The sequence below is a fragment of the Schistocerca cancellata genome, chromosome 7, assembly GCF_023864275.1.
Source record: "Schistocerca cancellata isolate TAMUIC-IGC-003103 chromosome 7, iqSchCanc2.1, whole genome shotgun sequence".
NCBI classification, from domain to species: Eukaryota; Metazoa; Arthropoda; class Insecta; order Orthoptera; family Acrididae; genus Schistocerca; species Schistocerca cancellata.
In genome coordinates this window covers 409,848,080-409,866,474 of record NC_064632.1, presented here as the reverse complement: position 1 = coordinate 409,866,474, position 18,395 = coordinate 409,848,080, and the positions used below count along the sequence as shown (strand labels likewise).

Here is an 18,395-nt window from a genome sequence, read left to right as displayed (position 1 = left end):
GGGTATACGATAAATCGCACAAATCTAAGGGCAGTCAATTCGGCTAAATACCTAGGAATTACAATTAGGAGCAACTTAAATTGGAAAGACCACATAGACAATATTGTGGGGAAGGCGAAATAAAGACTTCGTTTTGTTGGCAGAACACTTAGAAGATGCGACAAACCAACTAAAGAGACAGCCTACATTACACTTGTCCGTCCTCTGATGGAATATTGCTACGCGGTATGGGATCCTTACCATGTGAGATTGATGAAGGACATCGAAAAAGTGCAAAGAAGGGCAGCTTCTTTCGTGTTATCGAGCAATAGGGGTGAGAGTGTCACGGATACGATACGCAAGTTGGGGTGGCAGTCACTGAAACAAAGACGGTTTTCTTTGCGGCGAGATCTATTTACGAAATTTCTATCACCAACTTTCTCTTCCGAATGAGTAAATATTTTGTTGGCACCCACCTACGTAGGGAGAAATGATCATAATACTAAAATAAGAGAAATCAGAGTTCGAAGGGAAAGATTTAGATGTTCCTTTTTCGCACGCGCCATTCCAGAGTGGTACGGTAGAGGCACTTAAGTGTGAATTGCAGAGTAACCATGTAGATGTCGATGTAGATCTCCAATCCATTCGAAGTCCTAAATTTTTCTTTCGGAGCAAGGAGTCCAAGAGTAATATTAGGCGAAAATCAGACACCGTTTGTAAACTCACACACAACAACTTATTTGAGTGTCATGGTGCTACATTATTAATATTTAACTATCAAGTTAAAGTAAATAATTTAACAATAGCCACAGTGTTAACAGTTCCTTTCTCAAGTACAGACAATCGATAGCAGTCACTTTTATAACGAAGTTCGTATCATCGTTGTAGTTCATAATTTCAGTCTTTCAGGTGTAATAACATCTTTAACTGTTTCGTATCTACTCTGCATTAATGCAGGGTACACTCGCGTTTTGTAATAACGATTTCTCTCTTCTCGTACTTTCGATCTCTTGATTCTTCGTCTTGATAATCTTCTGTCTTCTGCACAATCCACTGCTGAATGTTCTATCTCGAATCTTGGCTCTAGCGAGCTTGTCTCCTGGTCTCCTCTATTCGTTGTTAGTTAAAAAAAATAGTGTTTCTTCTTAAAATATAGTAGCTCATTACAAGAATGTCTTATGACAATCTGCTCTCTAAAACTTTTTCCGCCATTTCCGTATTATATTTTTCTTGTCCATCATACAGCCTTCTACTATTACTATTAGTAAAACGGTCTCCTTTCCACTGAAATACTACTCTTTACCCCTTATAAAACGACAAGTCCCTTCTGCCCAACATTACACAGCCACGTCCCAGCTTCAGCTAACACGCTTTAATTTGTCGCCTCCATCTTAACAAAATTAGCACAGATTAAATTTTTCCTGTAGGACCAAAGCATTCTCCTTTTCCATAAGCATTACATGGAAGTTATACAGAACTTTGGATACAAAGGTTTATGGTACGTGGAACATAATAACATCTTTACAGATTACAATGAATTTGTTTATACCTAAAAAAGAATTTATGTTGTAAATAACATAAAATCATTACTGCATATATCGTTTATCACTGAAATCTACACTCTATGTCAAATAGATGTTAATGACATAAATGACTGGCTGAGGAACGGCAGTGATGCTGGCGACGGTATGATTATTGCTGAGGAAATAATCGCCATTTGTTTGTCTGGAGACAATGGCGACAGTGTTGAAGGATTAGCTCACGAAGTTGGCTCTTTGTCTGAATACACTATGACACATACAAGAGCGCTTATGCAGCTTGGAAAAACAGTGGCTATTTGGAACCCCAGGCGGAAGCAGTTCGAACTAATGCTGCTGGGACCCTTGTATGAACGTTTTTCCCATAAACAACATACGAATTTCGCTGAGGAGAAATTTAAAGTTTATTTCAGTGTACAAAAATCACTGTCATTTATTTCCTTTTCTGTTAAAAATGTCTGTGACATCGAATGAAACAACCAGTTTACTGTTACCAGTCACTGTTTATTTATCTTCATGACGCCTTTCAAAGGTTTAAGCCTCTGTCATCAGGTAGATTTACATTTGTTAGTATGACATATGTATCTGTTGTGTTATAATTTTTGGAGGAACTTGTGGCACTGTCTAGTAGAGAAACGAAACATTGTTTCAAAACACGGTTTTGTTTTTTCTTTTCTTTTCTTTTTTTTTTTTTTTGAAAAAAACTAAACGTCTATCTAAAGATAAAAATAAAATAAGTAGCATAGAATACCTCCAGTGGTCACAGATTGCTTTCACTGTCGTAAGGCATCATATGTATACTGACATATTTTATAAACAAAGATGACGCCTGGAAACTATTAAGTGCAAGGAACATATAACCAAACAGAAACATTACCAAAAAGGACAAAGTATATACAACATAACAACTTTATTATGGAGTAAGTTTTCAAGGGTTTTGGAGATCTTTGTTTTGAGATGTTGAACACATGCATTGGAATAAATATTTCATGTGGTATATAAATCCGCTTCTGTTAAGTTTATATAGCTTAAATTTCACACTAATTTATATAATGAGGTGACATGTTGCAAACTTGAAGTTCAATAATTATGTTGGCTACATTGCTGAAATTATACATAAATAACAATTTTGGTTGGGATTCAGAGATAGGGATGTAAGATTGGAGGCAGAGGGAGAGGTAAGGAAAGAGAAAGAGAGAGGAAGAGAGAGAGAGTGGAAGAAGTCGTTGGATAGAGCAAATTTTCCGAAGCAGGGGGTTCTAATATTACGAGTGTATCTGTTACATGTAATAACTAATAAAGGTTGGGGTAATACATTGATTAAAGCTTTAAAATATGCAGTAGATATACCATTTGCAGCATTATTTGATATACATATAATTTCAGGCTGACAGGTGTATATTTGCTAATGAGGTCAATCCATTGTAGATTTGGGAGATGTCATGCTAACATAACTAATTATTTACGGTAAACATTAAGGTGTGTGTATGTGTGTGTGTGTTTGTGTGTCTGTGTGTGTGTGTGTGTGTGTGTGTGTGTGTGTGTGTGTGTGTGTGTGTGATGTGCATTGTAAGTTTAATAACGTAGGCAGTTGCTGAAAACAGAGATGATCCTATTGTGAATATCGTCATTTTTGTCATTTAATGTAGATTCAGATTGTTTTGTTTGGTGTTTATATATTTGGAGTGTCTCAAGGATGTTTAGTTTTTTGCCTTTAGGTTGGCTGTGCAGGATGCTGATACATGTGATGTTAGCCTAGGGTTTTTGTTTCATAGTGTTTCAAGGATGTCTAGTTTTTTGCCTTTAGGTTGGATGTGTAGGCGGCTGATACTTCTGGTGTTAACATGGTGTTTTGTTTCATGCAAGTGGGTGGCTAATGCTAATGTGTTGTATTTTTAGTATTTTGTGCTACCATGTGTCCTTTGAATCTAATCTCAAATGATCTACCTGTCTCGCATATGGCGACGCAGTCGCAGTCCAATCATTCAATTTCGTACACATCTGTGAGATGAAGTGGATTTCGTGTATTGCTGTTGTGAGGTAACTTTAGTCCAATTTCGTCGTCTGTGGTGTTTTTTTTTTTTTTTAAGAGTGTTTATGCCTTTTCGTTTGAAGACACTGGCAGTCTGATATGAAATATAACATAGGAATGGGATTGTATGAAAGGTGTTGTCTTCTTTTATTTTTTGTGATGTAATTTCTTTGCCACTATTGAATGTTTTACATGTACTTCGATAGCTCTGTCGATCGTGGACCGGAATGCTGCCATTTTGAGGGTTGTGGGGCGACAGGAGGAGCTGTGTGTTGTAGTACGTGTTGAGGCATAATTCCAATAAATTTCAAACTGATATCTGTTATTCTTTCTTCTAATAGTAAGGTCTAAAAAATTTTGCGGTTGCCTATAGGACCACGATTGTACTCAGGCGTATACGTCTTCGTCTGAAGCAAATCAAAGTCCACAACTGTCTTTCTTCAGGGCTCAAAAATATGGAAGTCGCATGGGGAGATATCGAGTGTGTGTGGAGGATGTGTAAGGACTTCCCAGCAACATTTCTGAATTGTAGTCGAAACGACCTTGGCAACATGTGGGCGGGCACTTTTTGCTGGCGATTTCCATATTTTTGGAGCCCAGAAAGACATTCGTGGCCGTCAATTTGCTTCGGATCAAGACGTGCACGTGACGGTGCGATCATGGTTCCGTAGAGCATAGGCAACCACAAACGTTTTCCCATGAAGTCATTAAGCCTCTCGTCACATAGTGGGATAAATTTATTAACAGTTAAACAGTTTATTTACTTTTTTTCTCATCTGTCTGGCTTTCATTTGACTGCGCCTTATAATAAGTGTACAGTACTTAGTTCTCGCTTCCCACGCCCGGGTTCCCGGGTTCGATTCCCGGCGGGGTCAGGGATTTTCTCTGCCTCGTGATGGCTGGGTGTTGTGTGCTGTCCTTAGGTTAGTTAGGTTTAAGTAGTTCTAAGTTCTAGGGGACTTATGACCACAGCAGTTGAGTCCCATAGTGCTCAGAGCCATTTGAACCATTTGAGCCAGTACTTAGTATTACAAGTGGTGATACTTTCGACCAAGTACTCCATGGCCACTGGCAAGTAGAATGAGTGCTGATGGGCTGCACTTACGTCCTTAGACACTCTAGCTGCAGGCTGTGACGTCACTGGGGTCTATAGCATCGCCATATGTGGGAGTCAACGTACACCCTTATACACTCCAGGACACACACAAAAAAAAAGAAGCACCACGAAGGAATTATCCAAATGAGACGGAAATCGGTAGCTGTGGTGAACATGTACAGACAAATTATTACAGTTTCAGAAAAACTGAATGACTTATTCAAGAGAATGACCTTCACTAACTGAGGAAGCCAATAACCCGTTGGTCCATCTCTGGCCCTTGTGAAAGCAGTTATTTGCCTTGGCACTGATTGACAGATGTGCTGGATATCCTCTTGAGGGATATCGTGCCAAATTCTGTCTGACTGACGCTTTAGATCGTCTAGCCGCGCGGTTTGAGACGTCATGTCACGGACTGTGCGGCCCCTCCCGCCGGAGATTCGAGTTCTCCCTCGGGCATGGGTGTGTGTGCTGTTCTTAGCATAAGTTAGTTTAAATTAGTTTAAGTAGTGTGTAAGTCTAGGGACCGATGACCTAAGCAGTTTGGTCCCTTAGGAATTCACACACATTTGAACATTTTAGATCGTCTAAATCCTACGGCTGTGCAGGACGTCTCCAAACAAATCTTGAATCTCATTAACTTCAGTGATGAGTCGTGCTTCGATTTGAGCCCCTATAACTAACGAAAAGATGTATGGAGACGCCGTGAAGAGCTGTGGGATACCAACCTACCGCTCGCCATACGGCCCGACCACTAGGAGCGATGGTCTGTGTGCCATTTCTTTTCATGGCAGGACCCATTTGGTTATCGTCCGCGACACCCTTACAGCACAGCGGTACGTCGACGATAGCCTACGGCCCGTTTCGTTGCCCTTCATGGCAAGCCATCCGGGGCTTACATTTCAGCAAGATGATGCCCGCTCGCAAACGGCAAGAGTTTTTTACTGCCTGTCATCCCGTTTGCCAAACCGTACCTTGGCCAGCAGGATTGCCGGGTGTCTCTCCAATTGAGAACGTTTGGAGCATTATGAGCAGGACCCACCAAACAGCTTAAGATTTTGACGATCTGACGCGCCACTTGGACATAATTTGGCACGATATCCCTCAGGAGGATATCCTACAGCTCTGTCTATCAGTTCCAAGACAAATAACTATTGCATAAGGGCCAGAGATGGACCAACGCGTTACTGACTTGTTCAGTTTGTGAAGCTCTTTCTCTTCAATAACTTGAAACCTTCCCGTCTCCTCTATATCTCTTTTGTTACGCAACCTTCCCTTTTACAATAACCTATGAAACCTTCCCTTAGGTTTTCTATGTGTCGCTTAATAATAACAAATGAAATCTTCCCTTTGAAATTTATTCTCTTTCTCAATCTTCGCATACAAATTTAATTGCTGCTTATTAAAAGTGATTTCCGATGATTTCGACGAAACATTGAATGTGTCGTCGTCGTGACCCTCAGTCGTTACCTGCAATAACCCAAAACTGTTCCTTACCTTTTTTTACTGTTACTGGATCGCCACCTGACTGCTACATCGAACTGCGACATGAATGTACTTACTCTGTTTTACTATACTTTATTAGCTGCTGGTGGGCTGTCATAATAAGAGGCGGTATTTATCACCAAAGCTGGCGTTATTCTTTAATAGCAAAGCTGACGTTATTCTTTAATTAATATTCATAGTTAAACTTTTTCTTGAGAACAATAAAATTTTGCAAAGTTTTACGTTGATGGTTTTTGGGATGGATTATAATCAGTAATGCAATATTGCTGGCAAAAATTAATTATATTCTGAATGAAATGATTTTACAAACGTTCAAATGGGACTTACTTTTTACAATAATCTTACAACTAGCATTGCGCAAACATACCTTCAGTAGTCTTTGAGTTTCTCAAAAAAATATTTCAATAATATTAGTGCCTCTTATGATAATAATTAGCTGATGTCTCTGTACCTCCGTTTACAATATCTTGTAAATCGTAGCTGGTGGCTGGCAGGCACACCGCTCCTCTCAACCTCTCGCTTCAGACCTGCTACCGACTCGTTTCACTTCTCGCTTACTACTGACTTCCTACGAATGCCAAAGTGCGGTCTCTCCCGCCAACTATGCTTTCTGGAGCTGACAATCCCTGCTACCATTACAAAATGTATCAATGCGCGGTCTTTCCCGCTCTTTTCTTAAAATGTATCCACACGCGGTCTCTCCCGCCCTTTTTAAGATTACATAAATGTGCGGTTTCTCCTGCCAACAATACTTTGGTGCAGACATTCCCTGCTACCATCATTATTTACAACATGACAAATATTAATTATTCCTACTTAATCCTATTAATAAAATATAAACATCTTTCATAAACTGTGGTTTGACAATAGACAATAGAAATGTACACGTCTTACAAACTCATCCATTTTTTTTCTGAAATTGTAATTTTTTTCCTGTGCATGTACATCACATCTACCGATTTCCGTCCCATTGGGATAATTCCTCAGTGGTGCGTCGTTCCTTTTTTTTTTTTTTCTTAGAGTGTATGTTAGTATACAGTGACTTTCATTAAATGGCGATGTTGGAAGCTCTAATGACGTCACAGCCGGCAGCTAAAGTATGTAAGGGCGTATGTGCAACAGTCAGTCCACTTGCCAGTGGCCATCGAATGCTCGGTTGAAAGCTTGCTGCATTTCAAACATTTGACGTGGCGGGAAGCTGGAGAACATTTTATTGGATGTTACCACCACGAGACCCTGTACTCTTATTGCAGTGGCTTGCCTGGAGTTGTCATGTGTGTGTGTGTGCTGTTCCGACAGGAGACGCAGGCGGACACGTCGTCGTACTCCAAGGCAGGGTTCCACGGGCGCCTCCTGTGGGCGACGTACCGGCTGAACGGGCTCACCATGGTCTACCCGCTGGACCTGTACGAGGTGCGGCTGCTCGACCTGTCGGACAACCGCATCCGCTCCGTGCACTCGGGGGCCTTCTCCAACATGCGCCAACTGCAGCGCCTCTCCCTCGCCCGGAACATCCTTACCGAACTCAACAAAAAGGTCTGTCTCTCCCCCTCCCCTCAAAATAAATAACGCCTCGTCCGCTGTAGCTTAAATACCGCGTGTTTCAAAATGTTTCATCCAGGTTCACACGATTGTCTCCTCTACGCTTTGTTACTAAGCAAATAATTTGAAAAATTTATGGATATGACGTAGATCTCCACTCCATGTTTGTTTATTTTAAATAAGCTTTTAATAGTATCTACAGGCCAGCACTTAACTGAGCACTAAAAGAACTGGGCACCTATAACAGGATAAGGTTAGTTGCATTACTCGTTTCATATCACTTATTGTACACTATATGATCAAAAGTATCCGGACACTTGGCTGAAAATGACTTACAAGTTCTTGGGGCCCTGCATCGGTAATGCTGGAATTCAGTATGGTGTTGGCTCACCCTTAGCCTTGACGACAGCATCCAATCAACCAGGTGCTGGAAGCATTCTTGGGGAATGTCAGCCCAATCTTCACGGAGTGCTGCACTGAGGAGAGGTATCAATGTCGGTCGGTGAGGCCTGGCGCGAAATCGGCATTCCAAAACATCCCAAAGGTGTTCTTTTGGTTTCAGATCAGGGATGTCACTGTTGTGTAACCACTCCGCCACAGTCCGTGCATTATGAACAGGCGCTCGTCGTGTTGAAAGATGCAGTCGCCATCCCGGAATTGCTCTTCAACAGTGGGAAGCAATAAGGTGCTTAAAACATCAGTGTAGACCTGTGCTGTGATAGTGCCACGTAAAACAACAAGGGGTGCAAGCTCCCTCCATGAAAAACGCGACCACACCATAACGCCACCGCCTCCGAATTTTACTGTTGGTACTACACACGGTGGCAGACAACGTTCACCGGGCATTCGCCATACCCACACCCCGGCATCGGATCGCCTCATTGTGTACCGCGATTCGTCACTTCCCACAACGTTTTGCACTGTTCGATCCTCCAATGTTTACGCTCATTACACCAAGCGAGGCGTCGTTTGGCATTCATCGGTGTGATGGTCTGGATAGATGTCTGCCTATTACACATTACGACCCTCTTCAGCAGTCGGCGGTCTGTGTCAGCCAACAGATGACGTCGGCCTGTACGCTTTTGTGCTGTACGTGTCACTTCACGTTTCCACTTCACAATCAGATCGGAAACAGTGGACCTATGGATATTTGAGAGTGTAGAAATCTCACGTACAGACGTATGACACTAGTGACACCCAATTACCTGACCCATGTTCGAAGTCCGTGAGTTCGCGGAGCGCACCATTCTGCTCTCTCACGATCTCTAATGACTACAGAGTACCTGGCAGATGGTGGCAGCACAATTCACCTAAAATGAAAAACGTTTGTTTTTACGAGTGTCCGGATAATTTTGATCACATGGTGTACATTTAAAGATACGCTGCCTAATATTTTAAAAGCAGGTCGCACATTTTACAATTTTATATATAACACTACAGTGTTCCACATAACTAGCAAAAGTTGTTTTGAGCAATAAAAAGAAGAGTTGTAACAATGAGTTACAAAGAAAATTAAAGTAGGTGAAGGAAAGGGACGGTTAAAATAATAAATGTTAGTAATTTAGAAGAAAATAATAGAAAGATGAACTATCTGTTGATTTTATTTACTGTTAAAACGAATTATAATGTATAAATTATGGTTTGTGGTTTTGCTATCCCAGCTGTGAGGGTCTCGACGGAAACATTGAGACTGCTTCACCTGAAGTAGCGTTCAAAACTATTTCTTCTTATATTACGAAATCAAATACGTCACGTGTGACTCTGTGTGTATTTGTTTCTGTTGCCTAAAAACTAGAGCTGATTATTACTGTTTCACTTAACTAATGTAATAGGTGCCAGGGGGGCCTCGGAACTTAATCTTCGAGCCTGGTCTCGCTGTGTGGCGTAATACTTAGACTTACTGATTGTCTCATTGTTTACATTAGTCATTTCCTTTACATTACTTAGTTAGCATATTAAAAGTGCAGTTTAGATACATAAATCGATAATGTGGTGTGTCTGCATTTCCTATAATTATCTTATTGATCTATTTTAGGTTTTATATTCCTTAAGTAACGGGTCTGTGTCTGATATTACTGTTGAGTTTGTCTCATTTTCTGTGTCTGCACCTACATCAGTGTCTGTGTCTGTGTTTGAGTTTCTGTCCTTCCAAGGATCTTGTTGCCGTGTTTGTTTGGTGTCTGTTCGAGGTCTGCTGTACGGATTTTCATGTGTGTAGATGTCATGCAGTGTTCTTGGAACGTTATTAGCGATGTCGCCTAGAGTACACTATTTCTCTGGGTCTCACACTATTCTTTGTTGTTATCGTATTTTTTAAAGGTCTTACTTCTTCTTTTTCGATGCGTAGATTATATAGCAGGAGCGAAAGGCTTCAACCCTGTCTTATATCCTTTCTAATCCGAACACTTGGCCTTCTATTCGTTTTTTTCCCTCTTAGTTCTGTATATTATCCCCCTTTTCCCTGTAGCTTATCGTACATATTTTTGGAAGATTCACTCCCTCCTACATGGTTTTTTCTAGGTCGACAAATCTTATGAACATGCCTTGAATTTTCTTGAGTATTGCTTCCATTATCGAGTGCAGCGTAAGACCTGCCTCTCTGTGCAATTGATGGTCGTCAAACAAAGCCTTAGTTTTCTTTTTCACTCTTCTGCCTGTTATTCTCGTCAGCAATTTGGACGCTTTTAAGATTTTTATACGGTATTTCTCACATTTAGCTGTCCTTGCTATTTTCGTGAATGAGTAGATGATACTTTTCAGAAATCCTAATGGAATAACTCCATAATCATAGCTTCCGCAAACCAGCTTGAATAGTCGTTTCTTTACCACTGTCCCCTATCATTAAAGGATTTCAAAATGGTTCAAATGGCTCTGAGCACTATGCGACTTAACTTCTGAGGTCATCAGTCGCCTAGAACTTAGAACCTAACTAACCTAAGCACATCACACACACATCCATACCCGAGGCAGGATTGGAACCTGCGACCGTAGCGGTCACTCGGTTCCAGACTGTAGCACCTAGAACCGCACGGCCACTCCGGCCGGCAAAGGATTTCCAAAGGAATGTTATCTAACCTTTCTGTCTGACCGTAAATATTCCAAAGCTCTGTTAAACTCTGATTCTGATACTGTACAGTGTTCCCAATACTTTTCAGTATCGACTCCCAAATCTTCGTCTATCACGTTATCAGATATTTTCTTCACCCTTCTAGAGGCTTTCCACATATCCGCTCTCTCTTCTGAGTTTAGCAGTGGAATTCCTCTTGCATTCCTGAAGTTGACACATTTGCCTTTCTGGTTTCAATGAAGGTTGTTTTGAACTTTCTGTACGCTGAATCGAAACTTCCAGCGACCATTTTTTTATCAGTTTCTTCGCATTTTTCCTGCAACCACTTCGTCTTGGCGTCCTATCATTTCTATGTATTTCATTCCCAAAAGACTAATATTGCTGGTCTTTCTTCCCCCGCTCATTTTTAACGTCGTTATTTCGTCAATCAGTTGAAATATTTCTTCTGTTACACAAGATTTCTGCGCAGTTAGCTTCCTCGATAGTTTTCATAATGCGATAAAAAAGTAGGCAATAAACGTACAATAATGATGAGATACCATGCGTGCATTTACTAATATAATGCAATTGTGGCAAGGGATTTAAAAAACCTTATAGAAGTGGTCGAAATAATACAAGCAGAAGGAACAGAAACTGGACTCATTGTAATCGACAGTAAAACAAAATACACGATAATATCCAGTTTCAAGGCTAAAAGTACACCACGAGACCTGAACGCCTCTAACAAATATTTTAACTGTACCAGATGCTCCCATTATTAGAAGCCCTTTTAAACTTGCTAATAATATGAGGCAGTCTACTTAGGAAATGATACAAGCAGGGCCGGAGTAGCTGAGCGGTTCTAGGCGCTGCAGTCTGGAACCGCGCGACCGCTACGGTCGCAGGTTCGAATCCTGCCTCGGGCATGGATGTGTGTGATGTCCTTAGGTTAGTTAGGTTTAAGTAGTTCTAAGTTCTAGGGGACTGATGACCTAAGAAGTTAAGTCCCATAGTGCTCAGGGCCATTTGAACCATTTGATACAAGCAGGAATTAAACCGTATTGTGCGAACTCACAAGTATTTAAGGATTCTCTAATTACAAGATTAATAAAGTTAACAACAAACTGTTTCGTTGTAGGACCAGTTGTCAGAAATGTGGACGCTGTCAGAAGTGGATATAAAGTATCGAAGGGCATTTGACAGAGGAAGTACGGCAAAAAACTGCGGTCCTGTGAGGGAGGAAGAGAGTTGGCGAGTGAGATAAAATCATGAATTACAACAGATTGTAAAGGGGAAAGATGTAGTGAAGTGTTTTCATTATTTGTAAATTCACTAATTAGGACACATGGTGAGGATAGTAAATGACAGGATGTCGAAAAGAATAATAAAGGAAGATTACATTCCACCAGGAGGAAAGGCCGACCAAGAATAAGATGGTTCGAAAATGTTGGCTGACGTTACCAAGATAGAAATTCTAGGATGAAAGAGAAAAGCAGAGAAGAGACGTGTGGATGCAGATATTCGAGGAGGCTAAGGCACATCAAGTGCTGCAGTACCAGTGAAGGAAAAGGATAAGATGTCTTCTACAGGAATGAAGATAGAAAGTTACGGTAAATCAACTTATGCATCATACTTCAAAAGTTTTATTTTTAAAGCAACTTTGCTATTTCACAAGGGTATATCTTTTACATGTATGCACATACAACCTTGCGTATTTTTTACGAGGGGCACTCAATAAGTAATGCAACACTTTTTTTATCGGACAGTTTCGGTTGTAAAAATGCGAAATTTTTTGTAGGATATTTTGAAATATTCTCGCTTCAGCCACTATAATTCCATGAAGTTCCGATTGGTGGCGGTGCTATACGTAGCCTTCAAAATGACGACTACAACAGAGGTGCGTTCGAATCAGAGATCTGTCATAGACATTCTTTGGCGGAAAACCAGAGCATCGCAGATATTATTCATAGGCGCTTGCAGAATGTCTACGAAGATATGACAGTGAACAAAAGCACGGTAAGTCGTTGGGCGAGGCATCTGTCGTCACCGCAACAAGATCGCACAAACCTGTCCAATCTCCCACGCGCCGACTGGCCGCACACAGCTGTGACTCCTACCATGTTGGAACGTGCGGACACTCTCATTCGTGATGATCGACGAATCACAATCAAACATCTCGCTGCTCAACTGGGCGCCTCTGTTGGTCGTGCTGACACACTCGTCCACTACTTGGAGTACTGAAAGGTACTTGCCCGCCGGGTTCCTCGCCGCCTAACAGAAGACCGTGAAGAACCACGAAGGACCTTCTGTGCGGAACTGCTTGCGGGCTACAGCTAATCGTGATAACTTTTGTCGAACATGGTCATAGGCGATGACACACGGGTTCGTTAATTCGAACCAGAAAGGAAACGGCAATCCATGAAGTGGCGCCACAACATCTCTTCTCCGAAGAAAAAGTTCATAGCGGCACCATTGGCTGGTGAAGTCATGGCGACAGTCTTCTGGTACCCTGAAGGAGTTATTCTGTTTGATGTCGTCCCTCATGGTGCAACGACTAACTCTGAAATGAATTGTGCTAGCCTCATGAAATCGAAGAAACAACTTCAACGTGTACGTCACCACAGGAAGTATATGAACTTCTCCTTCTCCATGACAACGCAGGACCTCACACAAAACTCCGCACGAGAGAGGAGCTCACAAAACTTTATTGGGCTGTTCTTCCTCATGCACCCTACAGCTCGGATCTCTCTCATTCCGACTGCTATCTGTTTAACCCAGTGAAGGATACTCTCTGCGGGAAACTATCGTGGATAAAGGGAAAGTTGTTGATGCAGCAAGGCATTGGCCTCGACGTCGACCAGTAGAATTGCACCACGTGGTCACACACGCCTCCCCAGTAAGGTGGCGTAAGGCCGTTGCACTGAACGGAGATTGTTTTGAAATATATGGTTTTGCAGGCAAAAGAGTGGGTAATCCCGAAGAAAACCAACATACTTTCAGAAAAAAATTTGTTGCATTAATTACTGAATGCCACGCGTAGAATTATATTTAGGTTCAAAGGTTTTGTTTACCTCTCACAAATGTTCAATGTGCGCACAACCGTATGCACGACGTCATGAGCCCTATATTCACCACTGTTGCCATGCAGCTTCGCATTTCATCCAAAGTTGCTTTCAGTAGCCCTAAAAAAAATTTTAAATACATCCCGTGGGGTCAGACGACACTGAGGCAAGTGGTGCAATGTGAAGTCCTCTATGGATCATCCATCATTAAGGCAATTCACAATCAAGAAATGCCTTTACTTGCAGGTCCTACAGTGCCGGTGGTTCATTCTGTTGAAAAATGAAATTTTCGGCATGCTCTCAGAAGTTTGGAAAAAGCCGTCTCGACCCGACGTACAGTGGCCAGTGAACGAACGAACAAGCGAATGAGACACTTAGCTGTCCCAAGAGAACTCCCTGCCGATTACCACATGAAACGGTAACTTAAAGTAGCGTAACATAAAATTTACCCTAATTTCCTGTCTTCGTTCATGTAGAAGATAGTTTTGTGAAATATGGTGAGTCTTCTGAATGAATTTTTCACTCGGCAGCGGAATGTGTGCTGATGACGAAACTTCCTGGTAAATAAATACTGTGTGTCGCACAGAGACTAGAAATCGGGACCGTTGCCTTTCGCGGGCAATGGCTCCACCGATTGAGATACCCAAGCTCGACTCACAACCCCTCCTCACAGCTTTACTTCCACTACTACCTCAGTGGTCCCGAGTTCGAGTCTCGGTCCAGCACGCAGTTTTAATCTGCCAGGAAGTTTCAGGATGAGTCTTTTCGAAACATCCTGTACTGTGTAGAAATCGCCTAGCAGTAAGTAAAGTCGTGTAGAAGTATACATTATTCATTGTATTGCATTTCAAGATGCACTGGACAACTTCAGTTAATATGAGGCGTAGATATAAATAAAGCAATATTGTTGTCTTTCTTTCCTGTGTGCTGTGCTGTATGACACGTTTGCGTCCTAGGATAGTGACTGCTAGTCGGAAGTTGCTGTACTATCTGTTTCTACAATATCCGACCAATGCTCTGCTCGCCGTGTACGAGAATTGGAACTTTAATAGTGGCCACTACTTACGAAAAATAGATACATGTTTCAAAGTTTTACTGTCCTTAAAAGTAGTCACCACTATTGCGTGTAACCTGTTGTCGGAGACGTGGAAGTCGTAGGATATTCTTAGCAGCGCGAGTTGTGTTGATACTTCCAGTGGACCAGTCTATTGCCCGTCGAATCTCTGTAACAGATCTGAAGCGAATGCCATGAAGCGCTTTCTTCAATTTAGTAATCAGGTGAAATAGCAAGGACTTAAGTCCGGAGAGTGTGATTGATGGTACGGCACTTCCCAGCCCAAACGATCGACCTAATCAGTCACAACGTGCGACGTAAGCGTCCGAGCGTTGTCCTGCAAAATGATCAGCGGGTCCTGCAGAAAGTGTCGACGGTTCTTTTTCTAAGCTGTGTTCCAAAAATTAACGAACCATAGTCCCCGGACTTCAGAAACTCCGACTTCAACTTGATTCCTAAACTGAAGGAAGCATTCGCTTCAGAACCGTTACAGAGATTCGTCGGGCAACAGATCGTTCACTCAAACCATCGACACAACTCGCACTGCTAATGGTATCCTACGACTTCCACATCACAATACTGGTAGCAACTCTGAAGAACAGTACAACTGTGGAACATGTATCTATTTTGCGTAATTTGTAAATAATTAGTTGACACTATTTAAAGTTCCAGCCGTCCTATGCAGATAATATGGCCAATAATTAAGAGATGGTATTTTCCTTTTCTAACAGGTGTTTTCTGGCCTCAGTTCGCTGGAGTTCATCGATCTTGCTCAGAATCAGCTCAAGTCCTTGCAGGTTGATTCGTTTACCAGCGTCGAGAGCCTGCACTTTCTCAACCTCTCTGGCAACGCTATTGAGAAAATTGAGCCACGAGCACTGTTCGCCTTCGCACCGAATTTACAGGTCAGTTCTCACACAATTCGTGATCATCTTGTTTAAAAAACTTTTGAAATAAAAGAAAAAACTGCAGGAAGTTTGGCGAAGCATCTCTGGGAAGCATCTGATGAACGAATGAATCGAAGCGATAATAACGACGCCGGCCAGGGTGGCCGAGCGGCTCTAGGCGCTACAGTTTGGAACCGCGCGCATGGATGTGTGTGATGTCCTTAGGTTAGTTAGGTTTAAGTAGTTACAAGTTCTAGGGCACTGATGACCTCAGAACTTAAGTCCCATAGTACTTAGAGCCATTTGATAATAATGACAGACCACCCGTAAATACTGAATAATTCGAAGTTAGCGTCTATTTTACACTGGTCAATTCAAGTTGTTTTGTCAGTTGTTTGTGTATTTGTTTCGCCTTCAAATCTTCACGACCTTCCTCTGTTTACTCAAAAATTCATAATGTAATTAATACACAGATCAGTTCCAACAATGACTCAAAGATGTGTAAGTGTTTGACTCTCACAGAAAAGAAACTGTTTGTTACGGTCTTGGAATGTGGAGTGAAAACAAAAGGATGCGTCGAAAAATCTCGGGATTCCACCATCCACGCTGTCAATAGTGCTGAAGCAGAAAGATCGGACCGCTGAAAAAGAATCATACAGAGAGAGGAAATGGACCTAACCTCGCCGTTTTTAAAAAGGAGAAACAGAGTCATCTCTGATTCTAAAAGAGGCAAAGTCATCATTGGAAACGTTGGGCACGTATATGCTTATAACAGTAGTAGATATAGATGTGTTGCGGCCCTTATCACATTAGAAAATGCACTTGATCAAGCCCACTGGAGGGCACTAAATCAGAAAAAGTACATTGACTTTTTTTCGTTGCAAAATAAAACAAATTTGTTATTAAGTGTTTTAGGAATTTCTATGTGCTTTTCATTTTAGTTGTTAAAAATAAAACAGTTTATGAAACTTAAAAATGGATTTCGGTTTAAGTTCTAGTTGTTGCTTTGTAAAAAAATACAGAATTAATTTTTAACTTCTGTATTTGGATGGGAAGCCCCTTCTTCGACTTTTTCCTGCTGCTCCTAAATCAGTCGCACCTTCGTTAAACCGAACTGTCAACTATCCAAGCTGAGGTCCCTTGAACTTCGAATTATGGGGGCAGCCAGTCAACGGAGGAGGATTGAAGCACCCGAAGTGAGAGGCTACAGACGCGTAGATTGGATACTACGGCCGTTAATTGTACTGCCAGTAGCAGACAAACTATGTGCTTCAGCTAAATGCTAATCCGATGACTTAGCTGAAAACATCTCGCACGTGTCACACTGGCTGCCTTAATTCACATGCAGTAGCAATAAATAGTAATTGCGCTGTTGGGTTGTAACTGTTTAGTTTAATACTATGAATGTTAGGTGATGGTGATTATTCCAGTATGGTTGTGGGTTCACTCGCGGATACAGGCTTCGGCTCTTAGGTAGAGGGGGGGGGGGGGTAAGTTGCAATTCATTACTGTGGCTCCGCTGCCCCCCCCCCTCCCCCAAATTGGAATGCCCGTCTCCTCCAATTTTAAATTGCCACAGACTCCTATGATTTTAATAATGATAACAACAAAATGTATAAAATGTTTTAATATTGTAATAAAGTGTCCCTACTGCTCAACTGCATACTAAAAGAGACAATCAGGGAAAGGAGGAAAAGAACTGAAGCAGAAAGAATTTTAAAAATCATAATTTGGAAAAAGTTTGATAATCTGAGAATTGATTATATGGCAGTAGTAAACGCTCTTGCAATATAAGCTGAATCTATAGAAGATGCAGCAATGCAGATAAATCCTCTACAAGAGACACCTTCCAAAACATGTCTATGGACGTATTTTGGAAAAAACAGAGTATATGGCAGACACATAGGAGGCACAGAAACACATGGAAACTGACTACAGAAGCACAAAACTGACTACTAATTTTTCTAGGTGAGATAATACAGCTGAATGCTTTGGGCAAAGATTCTAACTTTTCAGTTCAAAAAAAAGTTGTACAAAAAGAAATCATCATTCACAAATGCCAAACTTCGACGCTACCACATTGTCTTTACACAAGAATGCCTTGCTTCAGGATGCCTTTTATTAAATGCAGCCAAACGATTTGGTGAAGCAGAAAACAACGAAAGCAAAATAGTTAGGAAAATCTTGGGACCAAAATATGACAATGGGAAACGGAAATTAAGAAGTAATAAAGAAATTTACGAGAGAATAGAAGGATAATTAGACACATGAGATGGAGAAGAATTTATTGTTTAGACACCTAAAAGAAGCGAAATGAGAAAGAAAAACAAAAAGGGATTATAGCTATTTTGACAGAAACCAAAAACATCAATGGTGTGGATGAAAGGATTTAAAACAGACATGATAGAAACTGAAATATCAGAGAAAAAATAGTAACAGGGAAAAGTTCAGAGGAAGACGAAAAATTTTCAAGGGCTTCCAGGGCAAAACAAAGAAGAAGACAGGCGAAATATGACCAGAAGAAAGAAGCGAACAACATAGAGAAAGAATGAAAAACTACTGGAAAGCAAGGAAAAAAGAAAGAAGTCATAAGTTATTTTATGTGCCCCTCAAGAGACCAAACCCATGTAAATTGTTTAGTTACAATAAAATA

The 18,395-nt window shown here is 41.2% G+C and overlaps 1 protein-coding gene across 1 annotated transcript in view; it reads left to right on the top strand.

Annotated features, from left to right (window-relative positions):
- Positions 1-18,395, top strand: part of LOC126092184 (slit homolog 1 protein-like) — a 98,551-nt gene that overhangs the window by 18,203 nt on the left and 61,953 nt on the right. Inside the window, exons 2-3 of the mRNA XM_049907660.1 lie at positions 7,451-7,687; positions 15,587-15,760. Of these exons, the coding sequence (XP_049763617.1) occupies positions 7,538-7,687; positions 15,587-15,760 (324 nt within the window). The 5' untranslated portion in view covers positions 7,451-7,537. The remainder of the gene's footprint in view (positions 1-7,450; positions 7,688-15,586; positions 15,761-18,395) is intronic.